The sequence below is a fragment of the Podarcis tiliguerta genome, assembly GCF_965153285.1.
Source record: "Podarcis tiliguerta genome assembly, chromosome: 14".
NCBI classification, from domain to species: domain Eukaryota; kingdom Metazoa; phylum Chordata; class Lepidosauria; order Squamata; family Lacertidae; genus Podarcis; species Podarcis tiliguerta.
In genome coordinates, this window is record NC_139547.1 from 1,898,276 (window position 1) to 1,915,813 (window position 17,538).

General features: G+C 43.9%; 2 protein-coding genes across 5 annotated transcripts in view; both read right to left on the reverse strand.

Annotated features, from left to right (window-relative positions):
* Positions 1-1,518: 1,518 nt before the first annotated feature.
* Positions 1,519-11,095, reverse strand: TM2D3 (TM2 domain containing 3). Of its 2 annotated transcripts, none has more exons than XM_083412851.1 (6): positions 10,328-11,095; positions 8,510-8,605; positions 6,439-6,596; positions 4,274-4,448; positions 2,721-2,796; positions 1,519-2,336 (listed from the first exon to the last, which is right to left on the reverse strand). In XM_083412851.1, the coding sequence occupies exons 1-6, from the start codon at positions 10,416-10,418 to the stop codon at positions 2,171-2,173; spliced, it is 762 nt and encodes a 253-aa protein (XP_083268977.1). In that variant the 5' UTR covers positions 10,419-11,095; the 3' UTR covers positions 1,519-2,170. The 2 variants fall into 2 exon arrangements, with proteins under 2 accessions (XP_083268977.1, XP_083268976.1); XM_083412850.1 differs by having other exon boundaries at positions 6,439-6,611; positions 10,328-10,452.
* A 1,019-nt stretch (positions 11,096-12,114) lies between these two features.
* Positions 12,115-17,538, reverse strand: part of TARS3 (threonyl-tRNA synthetase 3) — a 28,823-nt gene continuing 23,399 nt past the window's right edge. For all 3 annotated transcript variants that reach the window (XM_083412755.1, XM_083412754.1, XM_083412756.1), the window contains exons 16-19: positions 16,988-17,092; positions 16,156-16,228; positions 14,735-14,849; positions 12,115-13,706 (exon numbers count right to left, since the gene is read on the reverse strand). In XM_083412755.1, the coding sequence (XP_083268881.1) occupies positions 13,558-13,706; positions 14,735-14,849; positions 16,156-16,228; positions 16,988-17,092 (442 nt within the window). In that variant the 3' untranslated portion in view covers positions 12,115-13,557. The remainder of the gene's footprint in view (positions 13,707-14,734; positions 14,850-16,155; positions 16,229-16,987; positions 17,093-17,538) is intronic.

Genomic DNA, 17,538 nt, shown 5'->3' on the forward strand with positions numbered 1-17,538 from the left:
AGATCATATCCGCTTTGCTGTGCGACTATGGCACCAAAATATGGGCCAGTCCCGCAGATGCTCTTGGTTTTTTACAGCCCCCCCCCCCGTGCATCATTACACCAGAAAGACCACCGGCCAGAGGTTTGCTGCATCACCACTGCACACAAAAACTGAGAACCCAGGTGGCTTTCAGGTTGCCAGGCAGGGCTGCTGCTTTGGTGCTCAGCATGAGGAGAAAAGGCCTGCAGTCTCTGTCCTCAGCAATGGCTGGGAGAGGTAAAGGTAAGACTCCGGGAAAGCTAAGGCCTGTCGAATTTGATACTGGGGTGCCATCTCAGTTTTCAGGCCGAGGGAGCGCCAATGGCTGGAGAACAGAGCTGCAAGTGCAGTTGTGAAAGACATGGGAGTCTTCCATCCCTTTCTCCCATTAGCCTTAGAAGGTTTTTGCCCCACCGATTCTTATTCTTACAGGATACTGTGGCACCTCAGGTTACATAAGCTTCAGGTTACAGATTCTGCTAACCCAGAAATAGTACCTTGGGTTAAGAACTTTGCTTCAGGATCGTGCTCCGGCGGCTAAAGTGGTGCTTCAGGTTAAGAACAGTTTCAGGTTAAGTACGGATCTCTGGTACGAATTAAGTTCGTAACCCGAGGTACCACTGTATGGGAGTCATAATGTTAACTTTGGGTCCTCCCAAGTTTTATATCTGAGGACAAATCAGCAGAAGTCTCTGTGTTAATTTAATGGCTCTAGCCAAGTCTGCTTTTCTATACAGTACTTGCCTCCCAACCCCCCTACCTTTGATCAGCATTGCTGTGGCAGGCGTCTGGTGGGCTATAAATACAGGTGAAACTCAAAAAATTAGAATATTGTGGAAAAGTTCATTTATTTCAGTAATTCAACTTAAAAGGTGAAACTAATATATGAGATAGACTCATGACATGCAAAGCGAGATATGTCAAGCCTTTATTTGTTACAATTGTTATGTACACCATAAACATCACAATTATAACAAATAAAGGCTTGACATATCTCGCTTTGCATGTCACGAGTCTATCTCATATTAGTTTCACCTTTTAAGTTGAATTACTGAAATAAATGAACTTTTCCACAATATTCTAATTTTTTGAGTTTCACCTGTAAAAGGCTTCACTGTACAGCTTAAGAAGAAGAAGAGTTTGGATTTGATATCCTGCCTTTCACTCCCTTTAAGGAGTCTCAAAGCGGCTAACATTCTCCTTTCCCTTCCTCCCCCACAACAAACCCTCTGTGAGGTGAGTGGGGCTGAGAGACTTCCAATAAGTGTGACTGGCCCAAGGTCACCCAGCAGCTGCATGTGGAGGAGCGGGGAAGCGAACCCGGTTCCCCAGATTACGAGTCTACCGCTCTTAACCACTACACCATGCTGGCTCTCAAGTCCAGGTGTATGCCCCTCCACTATACAAATGGCGGATTGAGCAGATGAGACCAATGGGTCCAATGGTAAAAAAGGTGCCGTACACGGAAGTGAGCCCATTAGGAAAAGGAAAAGCATTAAAGGAAATTTTATTACAGTCATTATATTAGAAGACTCAACTTCTAAGGTTATCTAGCAATAACAATGTAACATTCAGTCCTGCAGGAGCCAAAGTATCAAGTTAAATTAACACATAAACTGCATGTACCGTTCTCGGAAATAAAAAATAACTGAATGCAGGAGATAAACACATGTAATAAGAATTTAAAATCTGCTGCTCAATGGATTTTCTCAGGGGGTAACAGAAAGATACTTTCTCTCCTTTTCTTCCTCTTCTTTATTTTCTTCCTTTTTTCTTATTTCTCTCCTCTAGATTAGTTTGGCTTTTATTGTATTTTATGTTGAAAACATTTAATAAAAATTGATGATAAAAAGGGAACTTGCTAGACATGTAGTGAACTAGTTTACATCTGTCCAAGAAACAGAACTGCACAACTTAAAACACCTTTTTTCATAGAAAAAAAAATAAGTGCATTTAAAAAGCCAAAAGGAAACAAACTCCAGAAAAAACCCATCACCCAATGATCCATTCATTTATTTCACCTTAAGTTAAAGGCAGTCTAAGTACAGATGCTGTACATTAAATATATGTGAAATATGGAACAAGTTCTCCTAGGTGTGTTTGTGTGTTTCCAAGTGCAATCCATCTCTGACGTTTCTTGCATTGATGGTTAGATGTAAAGTGAGCCGTCAGCAGGGCCCACGTAACCAACGCCTATGAGCAGTACATCTATGAGAGTCCAGATTCCCAGGCCTCCAAAGCTGAAAAGTTTGCCCAGACCTTCTCTCCACTGGCCCAAGTAGAAACGATCAGCTCCAAAACCGCCAAGTGTGATGCTGCAAATACAACGCAATTATGTCTGAGAAGCTGTCCAAATCCAGACATCCATTACTGATGCCAGCAGCAAAGCATTTAAATTATTTGTACCTGACAAATAGCATAATGAAGTTGATTAACACTGACTTAAAAAATCATCTACTTTAAATGAGCCTACTAGTGATATAATTTTTTAAAAAACTGAAAACTTTGCACTTATTTTTACAGTTTAACACAAAATACTGGTAGCATCCCATTCTGCTTTCAAGACTCAGGACAGGCAGCATGCTTCAGAACTGCCTGAAGACAAAATAAAGTAACCAGACTCCCTTGACCAGCTTAACCAAACATCAATTCCGAAAAAGTAAGTATTTTATTTAGAAAGCAGGTAATCCTATTCCTACCTTAAAGCCAAGGCAGTTGACCATTTATAGCCTCCTGTCCAGTTACAATAAAGCATCTTGGGGAAAGTACGGTTACCTTAAAATAAACAGACATTGAAATCATAAAGCCAAGACCACAAACAGGAATAGTGCTGCAATGTGTGCTTTGAAATTATCTTAATTGATCTTATTGCAAAAACTGTGACAAATACTTTACAGCCCTGATTTAAGAGTGATATAGGCTCATCTGTTATCAGTGTTGCATCTTTCCCCTTTTTATTCATTAGTATTATTTTTTGCATTTCTCCCAAGTCTGGTATTTTTGCCCCCAAAACATCTGTTAGGATTTTATAGAATTCTTCAGGGACACCATCTTACTCAGGAGCCTTTTAGAGATCTTATCTCTTGTTGAATTTCAAGTGTGGTCAAAGAGGTACTTTCACAACTGATCAATTTTGGTCATAAGGACAAGATCCCGGATCAGAATCCTTTTCATGTTGAGGTGGCTCACCCATCATTTTCAACAGCTAGGTAAAGGGTAAAGGGACCCCTGACCATTAGGTCCAGGCGTGACTGACTCTGGGGTTGCGGTGTTCATCTCGTTTTATTGGCCGAGGGAGCCGGCATACAGCTTCCGGGTCATGTGGCCAGCATGACTAAGCCGCTTCTGGCAAACCAGAGCAGCGCACGGAAGCTACTTACACTCGACAGCTACTTACCACTAAATTAGATGCCAACACGCATAACTGATAAGCTGCGAGGCTTTTCCCTCTGCCTAGTGTCTGCACAAGTTGATTGTGATTATTTATTGCAGTAAGGTCCAGCAATCATCTAATAACCAGAAACTTTTAGGAAGGTAGACAGTTACTACACTGTCTAACACCAAATGACCATCATGGTATCATATTACTATAACTGTGGGCCAATAGGAACCCCCTGGGGTGTGAGAGAGAAAACCTTTACCAGGAAAAATGGGATTGGTGATTTGCATTAGAATACCCTCTTGCTCCAAAGTGGTGGGCATGGGCAGGGATGGTTAGAATATCTATGCCTAGACCAGGGGTCTGCAACCTTTAAGACAAAAAGAGCCACTTGGACCCGTTTCCGAAGAAAAAACAACAACTGGGAGCCGCAAAACCATTGCGATATTTAAAACAAATATATCTCCGGAGCCGCGATCTGACAGCGGGCAGGAAGGTGACGTCGGGACGGTGCGTGACTAACGCACGCACTGCCCCCATGCGACGTCACAGCCAGTACAGCGCCCGCCACAGTGGGGAGTGTCGGGGCGCACAATGTGCCTCCTCCCCTCGCTAGTATCCGCCCCAGAGCCGCGGCAAAGATGTAAAAGAGCCACATGCGGCTCTGGAGCCGCGGGTTGCAGACCCCTGGCCTAGACCAATGCATATTACTTCATTTAATAAGCTGGATACCACACAGCTTAGTCATAACCTAAGATCCCAAACTTTTTCTTGGTCCGAACAAGATGCTCTGGAAATAGTGAATAATATTGTTCAGAAAGACGCCTTTCTTCTCCCCACCACGTCAAACACCCACACTAAGGCATTGCTTACCCAGACAATGAATATGATCCCGCACCGTGCAATTGGCACTATATCGTTCTCGTGGACAAGAGACCGTTTTGCAGTTTACAGGATTGGAGCAGACATAATCTGATGGAGGGAGCTGCCAGCAAAGCTGGCAAGTCATGTTGATTGTGAAAGTTTCTGGGCGATTGTTTTTCTCATCCTGCATGCGAATCAGAAATCTTAACTCACCCTTCCAGAAATAATCCACAGGTTAACCAGAGAGCACTTACTGGAGTGTGACAGAATCACCAAATACACTTGGTTTTTTGGAAGCTGAGAGCACCTAAGTTCTAGATACTTTTACTAAATTAAGCAAGCACAAAGTCAAACACATGAGCTGTTATGTGCCAAAAAGAAAAGTCCTGTGGGAATATACTGAAGCATAAGCTTTCCTGGATTAGACTTCAACAGGTGCGTGAAGGTTCCCCCTCAACTGGTGTAGCTGCATGCATTATTTGAGGAAACTGATTGTCTAGACTCATTCCAATCTGGGTTAGTGACTGACTCTACCTTGGGTGCCCTAATGCAGTGTTCCCCAACCTTGGTCCTCCAGCTGTTTTTGGACTACAACTCCCATCATCCCTCGCTAGCAAGACCAGTGGTCAAGGATGATGGGAATTGTAGTCCAAAAACAGTTGGAGGCCCAAGGTTGGGGAGCACTGCCCTAATGGATGACCCTTATTGAGGGAAGGACCTGGCTGCTTCTGCTTGATCTCTCACCTGCTTCTGATACAAGGGAGCATGGCATCTGCCTATACTCTCTGAAAGAAATGAGTATCAGGGGCATTGCTCTGGTCTCCTCTTCAGGGACAGTTCCAGCAGACGGCATTTAATAGTGTTTCTCAGCCCCTAGGCTCTTGAGCTGTGAGGTGCCACAGTGCACTATGTAGTCCCCAATGCTATTTAACATCTATATGAAGCCATTAGGAGTGGTCATTAGGAGATATGGAGCAAGGTGTCATCAGTACACTGATAAACCCAGCTCTCTTTCGCTGTAACATCTGAATCAGCAGAGGCTGTGCAAGCCTGGGTGCAGTGGTGGGCTGGATAGCAGCCAACAGACTGAGTCTGAATCTTGACAAGACCAATGCACAATTTGTGAACACTTATTGAGTCTGTGTAATTGGTCAATTGCCTGCTATGGATAGAGAATGTACTTCCTCTGAAGGAGTGGGCTTGTTGTCCGGGGGTCTCCTGGATCCATCTGCTAGGAGTGCCTTCTAACAGCTTTGGCCATTTCTAGACTGTGGCAGCTGGACCATCGTAGGTCATGCACCAAGGACCTCCCAATTGGTTTAGACCAGGGGTGGCCAACTCTCAAGAGGCTGCAATCTACTTTCAGAATTAAAAACTACCCCCGTTTTTTTGAGGTTCAGCTCAAAGTTGTTGAGCTATTTTTAGGGAGGAAAGCCCTGTTTTGGGGCTGGGGTTAAAGGCAGGGGACAAAGGGGTAAAGTCACTCACAAAAAGATCGCTATGGATGAAAACAGCAGCACAGAGGAAGCTCCGTCTTCCCTTCCAGAGATCAAACAACAATAGAGGGCGGGGCAAGGCAGGAGTCAGTTTTAGCAACGCTAAGGAAAGGGAGCCAGAGATCTACCAAAACCTCACTGGGATCCACCAGCAGATCGCGATTGACCTGTTGACATCCCTGGTTGAGACCATCTATATAATCTTTTCAGCACTTGTTAACAACCTTCTTCTGCTTTCAACAAAACTTTGAAGTAGAGATTTTTATTCCAGTCTTTATCAGCACTGGATCAGAAACTGTATTTGTTTTGATTGCTCGTGCTTTTACTGTTTATCGCTTTGGGAAGAGTCTGTAAAACAGGATATGTCTTTTTGGGGGAAAATAATCTATAAATGCACATATGAAATGTTATAAGGGGTCATAGCAGCCAAACCCTACTGCTAACCACAAGCTGAGGTCTCTGTAATTAAAGTACAGAATTGAATCTTCCCCCTATCAGATAGAAAGCAAATGTCTAGGCCCAACAGAATATCCCTTTCATCTATATCCAGCATCTCCTGAATAAGGTATCTATTCAATTACATATTTTACAAAGTAATTATTCTCCTTCAAACAAGTAAGGTGTAGTATTTCCGCAAGATTCATGTTCATATTACAAATGAACAAGCATTCTACTTACAACACAGTGGACGTGGGATCTGGCTTTACATTCAAAAACAGCAGTTTTGCCATAGATACAGGAGCAATTTGTTTCACAGTCCATACATCCTGGAGGCAGTCGGCTGCACAGTCCATTACTAGGGCATTGGGTCATATACGATGGGGTCGCTGTGGCTTCTGAAGAATTAAAATCTGGTGAGAACAAAAGTTTCAGTATTCCCTTGAAAAAAGCTAGGGAACAAAATATTTGAAATTCCTAGGTTGCTGAACACGAATGCCTAAGCAACTACTTTTTCCTAACCTGCTCAATTTACATTTCACCTATTTTAGTAATGTGCAGCCTATACATGTTTACCCAGGAGTAAGATCCACTATAAGGCCCAAAGAATTTAATGGGTCTCCCTTATATGTAAGTTATTTTTAGGATTAGGAAGATATGACTGTCTCAAACTGGGCCAGAACTTAAGACCATCTAGCTCAGTATTGTCTACACTAGAATGCCCTGTGGCCTTCTAAATATGGTTGGAATCCAATCCTGATTAGTCCCAACCAGCAAGCCTAATGGTCAGGGTTGCTGAGAGCTGTACTCCAGCAATATCTGGAGGGTCTACAGTGACAGGTGTCTTTCCCAGCCTTGCAAGAAGAAGAAGAAGAAGAGTTTGGATTTGATATCCCACCTTTCACTCCTTTTAAGATGTCTCAAAGCGGCTCACATTCTCCTTTCCCTTCCTCCCCCACAACAAACACTCTGTGAGGGGAGTGGGGCTGAGAGACTTCCAATAAGTGTGATGGCCCAAGGTCACCCAGCAGCTGCATGTGGAGGAGCGGAGACGCGAACCCGGTTCCCCAGATTACGAGACTACTGCTCTTAACCACTACACCACGCTGGCTCTCTGATGGGCACAGAACTGGGGACCTTTTGCATTACCCCAGCATTTTTCACAATTCAGATACATTTCTATGGGGAAAGTTATGGGTCACATTCAAATGAAAAGGCAAGTGACTGACTCACAGGCTATATAGAATTAAGTATATTAATATTCAAACAAAAAAGTCAGGTAAGCATTGAGAAATATTACTGGATTATCATTTTGAAACACGAAGCGTATTTAAGTACCATAGCTACTACACAAATAGGAGCTGCATCCATGGAGAGGGATGGACTCACACAAGTGAAAGTGAAGAGAGAAAGTACTCTGGCATTTATCAATGCCATATGGTAATAGTATTTGTAATCACATGCATGAGTATTTATTCAGACCTGCTCACAATAATTCATGCTGGTTCCTTTGCTCAATTGGTGGCAACACCTTTCAGTTTCATTAGTGTTCTTTGGCTCTTAGTAGGAGATAATCAACAGCTTCTTTATCTGCAGGGTACAATTGTTTTGTTTCCAAATGAAAGACGACCTTCATTTTTAAGTTCAAGAAAATTATTTTTGTTTCCTTGAGCCACTCAATGGGCTTCATCCACAGAAAAAGCTTTTGCTTCTAGTGTTAGAAATGCCTCCGAGTAAGTGCTTTTGGGAAACAACAACAGGAGTGGTTCCTGCCCTCCTTGTGGGCGTCCCAGAGGCATCTGGTTGGTCACTGCGGGAAACAGCATGCTGGACTAGATGAACCCTTGATCAGATCCAGCAGGGCTCTTCCTATGTTTTTGTTTCCTGTACAGGGGACCAAACAGTCCATTTCCCTCCCATTAAAGGCCACATTATATAGTATGCACAAGTGGAACACGCCCATGTGGAACAGATGGTTGGTGGCAGCTTGGGGCAGTGTTCACAAGAGAGACTCTGAGTTGCAAAATACTATGATCTTAAGAATCAAGATATAACAGAACGGTGTGTCTTCTCTCATTAGCAAATGTAAAGCCCTAATTTCCTAGTTTTTCTTACATTTGAGAATTTGTTTCTAGAAATTAGGGGGTTTTTTTTACATGGAGGAAGTGGGGTGGAGAGTCCTTCAGAAATAAGCTGTTCTGTGGGTAAATATATCTCACAAACCTCTAAAGATCTGTGCAGAGTAAGGTTTACAAAGACATACATTTTCATTCTAAAAAGTACAGGACGGAATGGGAAAAAAAATACATACCTGATACTTTTGACACTGGAATGTGTGTGCTTGTAGGTACTATTGCAACCTTTGCCAGCTGAGCTTGTGGATGAGAGTGTTCTAAGCTCAGTGATCCTGGGGGTGGGGTGGGGGGAAAGAAACAGAAAATACTAACAGGATTCAAAGCATGTTTAGTTACGACTTGGAAGCAACAGTGTGGTCCAGAGCCTCAGGCTTGGGTTCAAATCCCTTGTGTGTTCAAAAGAAAGTGGTGCTGGTAAGATAAAGTGACTAGAATTGCTCAGTACACTCCTCCTCTAGAGGCTAGTTGCCAACGCTGTACTGAGTGACTTTCTCTGCCCAGGGAACTATTACTCAGAATGTATTTCTCATCTTCCTCACCCTAACCCAGGGCCTCCAGTCCAAGGAGTAGTACTGTGATCTTTCCATACTTATTTCAATTTGCATTTTAAAAGTGTGGGTAGTTCAGACCCATGAGCCGGTAAGTTAAATTACACAACAGCATCACTACTTTGAATTAAGGTGCTGAATTGCGAAGAAGAGAGAGAAGAAACACTGCCTGGTATTTGCACCTTTGACAACAGGTGTCCCAGATCTTTCAAGGCCTCTTAATGATGCACAGCACAACAACTGAGACGTTTGTCTGTGTTGGACATTACTTGTTTAAAAAAGTCCTACAGTAGCAAGACTGGATAAGACCTTGTGGCATTCCTCAGACCTTGTGGGGGGGGGGGCGGACTATATTTTGGGCAAAAATAATAATGAACAAATTCCTATGCCCTACGGATAGCCCAGAGATGCATTTTAAATAAAAGCACACATTCTACTCATGTAAAAACACCAGGCAGGCCCCACAAATAACCCATAGATGCATTTTAAATAAAAGCACACATTCTACTCATGTAAAAACACGCTGATTCCTGGACCATCTGCAGGTCGGATTGAGAAGGCAACTGGGCTGCATCCGGCCCCCGGGCCTTAGGTTGCCTACCCCTGTCCTAAAGCAACACTGCCAATCACAGCAAAGGATAGCAGTGAGAAGCCCCAAAGACTGACTTGAATATAATAGGTTTGCAGTTCCTCATAACCAGATTCGGGAATAACGTAAGAAGAGCCCTGACGGATCACAAGAAAGACCCGTCTGGTCCAGCATCCTCTTCTTGGAGTGGTGAACCGGATGCCTATGGGAAGCCTGGAAAGAGGATCTGAGCGCAGCCTTCTCCCCAACCGCAGTTCCCAGCAACGGGTATTCAGAGGCATACCCTTTAATCTAGCTTTGTATATTAGCCCCCTCACTCCCTGCATGCAATTCCTGGTCACCTATGGCGACCAGGTAATACTTAAACACAAGAAAGGCTGTGTCTGCCCCATATCCTGAAGTAACAAAACCCAGGTATATATTAACAAAATAAAAACATTACTCCCCCCCCCCCACTTCATTTGGCTCTCCTTTCTTGGTTGTTTCTCCGCCCCACTCCCATCATCCCAATGCCAGTTTCTATAGTGTAAGCCTGTTGGGGCAGAGACCTGTTTTCTTAAGGTTTTGCGAGAATGACACAGCACAGGCACGAGGCTGAAAGAGGCTGTTCTGCCCGGGGAAGCGACCCGAGGCTGGCGGTGCAGGTCCCCCCTCTCTCGGCTTCTGGGCAAACGCCAGTGCAGCAGAGCCCGGGAACATTCCCCGGAGAGAGAGACCCCGGGCCAGGCCTCCGTCCCGGCGAGGCAGCCTCACGGCGGAGGCCCGGCCGCCCCCTGAGCGCGTGCAGAGTGCAAGGGGCCCGGCGCCTCCTCGGCGTGACTTGGTGGGTCTGCGAAGCGGCCCGGCCTGGCACTCACCCCGCCCGGAGAGGACGTAGAGCTGCGAGAGGAAGAGGGCGACGCGGCACAGCCTCTCCAGCGCCCGCAGCGCCGCCACCGCCGCCGCCATCTTGGCCTCATCCGGGGACTCCGCTCGGCTCCGCCCCGCCGCGCTCTACGCAGGCGCGAACCCCGAGAGCCCGCGGGGCAGGCCGGGCCGTGCTCTCTGCTGCCACCACGAGGCCGGGAGCAGCGTGGCCTGTCTGAACATTAGGCGCTCGAGGGCGAGACCAGGACTGGAGAGCTGGAAGAGACCCCTGGGGTCATCTAGTCCGACCCCATGCAATGCCCAACGTGGGGCTCCAACCCATGACTCTGAGACTGAGAGATGCTCGACACACCCAGAAGACACACCCAGGCACCCAGTTATCCTTTATAGCCCTCCTGTCCTCTAAGGAGCAGGGGAGAAATACATTGAAAACCTCCTGTCTGCGTCTCAAAGGCAGGAGAAGTAAAGGAGAAAGGCCTTGACAGAGAGGAAAGCTTTTGCCTTGAGCCTATAAATATGATGATGGCGCCTGGCGAGGCTTCCTGAGGAGCGCATCCCACAAACGGAGCCTCGCCCACCCCCTTCCTCCTCCTTGTCCTGCAGGGACCCTGTGAGACAGACGGGGTGGCAGGAAGGAAGCCCACCAAGGAGGCGTTGGAAGGCAACAGGGACTGTGGGGAATGGAAGGTGGCTCTGGCCCAGGCCGGGCTGCTCCCTTAGTCTGTGGAGAACATCAGCAAGGGAGGGAGAGACCAGCCTGGCCTCATCCATTGGTAAAAGAAACAAGTCGCCAATTAATTGCCTTTCCAAGCAAGGGCAGCACCAAGGGGAGATTGGCCTGGCCAGAGCTGGACATAACTATCCCCTTATAGCTCCCCACCTTGTTCTGGGCCTGTGGAACTGATAGCCCACCTCCTCTACCTTTCCTCTCCCCTTGTGTGTATTGTCCTTTTAGTTTGAAAGTCAGACCTGATTCAAGCAGGACCCTTTTTTAAAAAAAAAACATGAGCCACTTGGGGAGACAACTGCTTGAGAAACAGGATAAAAATCTAGGAAACAGGCACTTCACCTCCTCTTGCTCCCAAGTGTACTGATTTGAACTTCATGAATTCCATTTAAGCCAGCATGACTAGCAACCATGGGAACTCCTCTTCCCATGTTTTGTCTGATCCTCTAAAGCCATTTAAATTAGGATGTTTACCACATCTTGATGCAGCAGATTCAGTAAGTAATTGGGCATGTTGTGTGAAATAGTACTGTTGTCTTTCTGGACACTGTCCACTAATTGAAAACCTCGGGAGTTGAAGCACTGAGGGGAGCAGAAGGCCCTAAACTGCTTTTTTGTACTATGCATAATAGTACAAACTTCAGTTAATTAGGTTTTTCACCCCAGGCATCAAAGACCAGCCCACACTGGTTCAGGGGCTACACATAAAGAAACACTTCAATAATTTGTCTAGAGGAATTGTGTCTTTGTAAAGTGCCACAATTTTTTAAAAGCCAAGCAAACAAACACGTCCATATTTTAAAAGATGTAGTAATCAAGATTATCATTTTCTCAAATATGAAGCATGAAGTGCTGGTTTTCCTTTTGCCCCTGTGCAAGGCACTGACATATCAAATCAGTATTGTAGCTTTCTCTATGCAGGAACACTGCACATTTAAATAAATAATAATAATAATAATAATGTATACTTTAAGGTACAATAGTGATAATTCTGACTTGAATGCATTATTTCAAAGAAGAAAGGTACTTATAGAAAAAAGAGGCAACTCATGCTGATTATAATGTAATTTTATTCAAAAGCTTCTATGTGGGCTTATTCATTGCTCTAAAGTGGGGGAAGCAACTCTAATTTGTCAAAGTTTGCTTTTTAAAAAATAAGAACACGTTATAAGGCTCAATCCATCAGGAAGGTGCACACCCAATGAAATGGACCAAACAACCTCTTCCATTTCAATGAGGCTCCAGCAGGACTTCCTGATGGATTGTGCCCGCAAAGCGACAATGCTATGTAAATATGGAGATCTCCCATTTGTGCTACACAGAACTGTAGCATAACCTTACATATAAGCCAGTTCTCGGCACAATGTAGAACCTGACACCAGTGAAAAGCTATTCGAGTTCCACACTTGGGAGTCACTCTTCACTTGACTGATGCATCATGGAGTCTTTTCCTTTCAACCCAGACGCTATTATTTTGCAACATGACCTCTAAACATAAAGGCAACTCCAACATATTGATGAGAGAATCTAACATGAACAGGTGAGGTTGCCACAAATAAGATTGCCCAGACAGGCTCAAAATAACTTGCACACTAGCTCACAAAAAGTTGCATTTTGAGGATATGTTACTCTCCTCAGAAAGCAGTAGCAGTAACAGAACTTCTGTATGAACCTCCCCAGGCCTTTCATTCTATGAAAGGGAGATTTGCTGTGTAATTTTGAAGTGTTTTTTTAAAGCAAGATGCCTGTGGTATCTAATAATGCTTCTTCTTCTTCTTCTTCTTCTTTTTACAGTTTATACAACAGCTTCAAGGAGTTTTGTGTCACCTTAAAGACTAACAAATTTATTATGCTATAAACTTTCATGGACTACCATCAACTTCTGCAGATGCAAGAAGCTGATAACCTGAGTAACAGGTGTTGAATTGTGGTTCAACTTGTGCCATAATAAATAAATAAATAAAATTGTTAGGGATGCATTCAACTAAATTATATTCAGAGGAGACCCCTTGAAATTAATTGGCCTGTTAGTTTGTCCATTATTTTCACTGCATCTACTATGAGTATTTACAGCATTTATATACTGTCTTTTTGTCAGTTTACCATTTTAAAGTACTAAAACAAATAATATAAAATGTAAACTGTGGAGAAGGCTCTGAAGTTGTCTTTGCCTGCTCCCATCACATGATTCTTCCTTCCTGTAAGACTAACCCTGAACACAACCCTAAGTCTTTAAGGTAACACAAGCCTCTTGGTTGTCTTTGCTACCCATCTGGAAATTGTTTCAAAAGAACCTGCATCACCTACATGTTTAGTTTTCTGAATGTCATGATGTACTATAGCATCAAACTCCTGCCTTGATGGAGGGCTGCAGTCCTAAATGTACTTGCCAGGAAGTAAAGCCCACCAAGCATAGTGGAGCTAAATTCAAGGTGAACGCATTTATGATAGAGCCAATATTTCACCTTTCAGTACACTCTCCATTAGCAATAACTAGAATTCCTCTTCTGCATGTAAAGTGTGTGATGCTTTCAATGCCTTTAGCTTTTCAATGGCAGATGTGACTGAAACTTCTCCATGGACCTTGTTGTCTCTTGTTCGCACATTCACAGCATTATTAGTTTTCTCCTTTTCTCCAACCACTGCAAGAAACAACGCAGAGCAATGTTACTTGGCACACAGCCACAATGCCTTGTACTGCAACAATGCTACACACTTACTCAATAAGATGTCCTACTGGATTCAGTAGGGTAATTTCTGAGCAATGCTGTGGCTCACACTAAGATTTATGAGGCCCATGAAAATCCACAGATGTACCTTTTCAGAATATATCCTGTGGCTATAATTTATTTACTCACATGAACTATCAATTCATGTACTTCTCTCTCAAACATATATAATTTATACACACAGTGTGTACTGCCTTCTGTTGTGATGATGCTATGGTCTCCCTTTTCTACTCTCGCCAATCAACAAAGGCCTTGTGCACTGACAGATTGTTACACTGCTCAATGGTTCAATTGTTACGAACATTCTATATCACCACTGAAGCTCAACAAGTTCTTATATCAAGCTACTAAACTCAGAGAACTTACAGCCAATAGTGGTTTCTACTGGCCAGTACTTACTTTGGAGAAAAAATTAGTAAAGCCACTGTTTTCCTACAAATTTACATGTTTCTGTGCCAGTGTGGTGTAGTGGTTAAGAGCGGTAGTCTCGTAATCTGGTGAACCGGGTTCGCGTCTCCGCTCCTCCACATGCAGCTGCTGGGTGACCTTGGGCCAGTCACACTTATTGGAAGTCTCTCAGCCCCACTCACCTCACAGAGTGTTTGTTGTGGGGGAGGAAGGGAAAGGAGACTGTTAGCCGCTTTGAGACTCCTTAAAGGGAGTGAAAGGCGGGATATCAAATCCAAACTCTTTAATTAAAATCTCTGACCAAAAAAAAAGGAAAGCTAAATTCACAAGAAAACATTCAGATTCAAGAAGCATTTGTATGTTATCCAAACATGAAAACTGGGACAAGCTACCCTGAAACTGGCAGTAAATGAGGGACAGAACTTTTCCCTCTACCCAACAAGAACAACATTCTCTACTTGTGTCAACCATATTGGGTTTTTCATTCTGAGTAAGGTGGGAGGCAAGAATGATGAACGAAAAGTCATAGATACCAAAAATAAAATTATACTGAGCCAGTTGTGCGTTTCTTATCTTCTTGTTTAAGGTGCAGCTTTGATCTAGATCAACATCAGCCATGAATCCAGCTGCAAAAAAGTCACTGCAAATCTAAAAAAAAAAAAAAAAAAAAGACAATGTAAAAATGTGTTACATTTTACAATTTGGTAACATTTCTGTGCCAAATGATATATTCCGACATATCTTGAGAAGCAGACTTTTCAAAGCTCCAAGGCTAGAGAAGCCTTTTCATGGCAATCTGTACACTGAGAAACCTCTGCGTGTCTGCCACAAAAACCCCTGCGTTGCAAGGTCTATTTCTGGGGGATGTGTTCTAAATGGGCCCTCTCCATTCAAATAGGGCACCTACCACGTTATGTTGGGCCACATCATTGGCCTAGGTCTAGTCAGAGTACATTTGAGAAGCCTCCCTGTGGTGGTTCGTTGGCAGGGAAACTCTCTAAAGGCAAAGAAGCTGGCCTTCTGGGAAGCTTGGCCATTATGATCACACATCTCAGTGCAGAAGGGTCATCAGCCCCCAAAGAATCCCAGAGTTCCTTGCAACACAGTTTAAAAACAGCCGCTGGGTAACACGCTTAGGCCTAAGTAACATTACTTACAGGCTTATGCTGACTCAGACCACTGACCCACCTAGCTCAGTGTTGTCTACCCAGAGTAACAACAGCTCTCCAGACAAGGGTCTTCCCCAGGGCTACACAGTGATGCTGCTGATTTAACCGGGGACCTTCTGCAAGCAAAGCACATGCTCTGCAGAAGGAAATTCCACAGAGTTCAAGGCAGAAGCATGCTGAGGGTTGTATACATGCAGCCTCTATTCCTGAAGCTCTAAACATCACAACAGTGAACAATTATCTCCCTTACATAATATACTTTAAAAATTTCTATTTAAAACAAAAACAACAACAAAATACATGTAGGAAACAAAGTACAATTGCACAGCAGAGAGGCTGGAAACAGTAGGAGGGATAAAAATACTAGCAGCAAAGATTCCCAAGCCATATTCAAGTCTTCGAAAATGTCATTAAAGTTTAGCAGAGTGAACACTCTGGCAGATCTGAACCAACTTTTAAAAAGGGTACAACTCGGCTGAAAATTACGGTAATTCGGGATTTTATAACTATATATAACTACACTTGACCTTAGCCAAAATGCTGAGAAGCTCAGTAGTAGAGGATCTGCCTTGCAAGCAGAAGGTCCCAGATTCAATTTCCAGCATCTCCAGATAGGATTGGGAGAGACGAAGGCCTGAAAGGCTGGAGAGCTGCTGCCAGCCAGTGTAGAGAATACTGAGCTAGATGGACTAATGGTTTGATTAAATACAAGGCAGCTTCCTATGTTATACCTGAACAAAACCAAAACACTTCAGTTGTTGTGCAGTTGACACTTCTGCTCTTACCTGTTGAGCATATTCTTCACAGGTGTGACCGACAGGAACTACCATGACCTGCCGAGGAGAAAGCCAAAAGGGCCTGGCCAAAATAAGAACCTCAGTGAATATGCAGCTATTATAAACTTTTTTCCCCACACAGCGTTAATCACAGTTGCTTATATGTCACACGCATACATGCAGACATACTTTGCATTATGGAAACATTAAGTTCATATTGTGTCGTGTGCTCATGTTTGCACAACTTCGTAGTGTGTTTCTCAGACTCAATTTATATAAAATGCAGATCACAGGTAAGTAATTACTTGTGCAAGGAGTCTATATGCCCCCAACCATCTTGCATAAAAAATGCTTACCCTCTATGCCAACCCATGCTCATGCAGCACTCGCTTGCCAGCAGCCAGTGTTCTGGCAGAGTGTGCTGCTGGCGTGCAAACATCCACTGTGACAAAAACATTTCGGGGGGGGGGGGGGAATGCTCACACAGATGGATGTTTTACTGCTGGCTAACACCACAGGAACATTGGGCCTTACTGTTTTATGTTTGGAGTAGCTGAAATGCTGCTCAGGAGCTTCTGCTCTATCATCCAGCAGGGAAGCCTTCCCCAGCCGGACACTGGGGGGGGGGGGGGTTAGACTACAACTCCCACCAACTCCAGGAAGGGAGGGAGCTGTAGTAGAAAGCATCTGGGGGGCACCAGGGCAGCAAAGGCCGCATTGTGACAGGATGAAATTGTTCTAAAAACGGTATTTCTGCGAAAATTAAACTTTGTGTTCAAGACCCCAGGGTGCTTTCTACTCTCTGCAACTTTCAAAACTGCTTCCAGTTACTGCTACGCACCATTTTCCACCATAGTTTTCTGCCAGAATGGCAATCATTCGCTCCACCGAGCCCAAAATAGCTCTATGGATTATCACTGGCCTCTTCTTGTCATCTCCATCTTTTCTGTGAAAGAATGGAAGTTAAAAAGTGGAAAGATTTAATACAAGCTTATCTTGATTTGAATCTGGTTTCACCCCTCTTTTACCAGAGTTAATTCTAGCACATTAAAAGGCATGGCTTCTAATTACATTACATTACTGAATTACAACTTCTCACAAGGAAGGAGTTGGGAAGAGTGCCATTTCAACAAGTTGCATCCCACTGACAGATCATACAACACTTTGCATCACCAATCTATTCTGAAAACCTTGAGGCTCTCTTGAGCCTGCTGAAAATTCTTCCCTTGTTCATGATTAGTTCTGTTTTGGCGAAAAAAGGATTGGCACTCAGATAATTTAGTTTACTGTTAGTACATATTATATTGCTTTAAGGTATTCACAGCTCTTTATTTATGTACTTCAGATTGTTGCAATCCTTACAACAATCTTCTGAAATAAGAGAGCAATTTT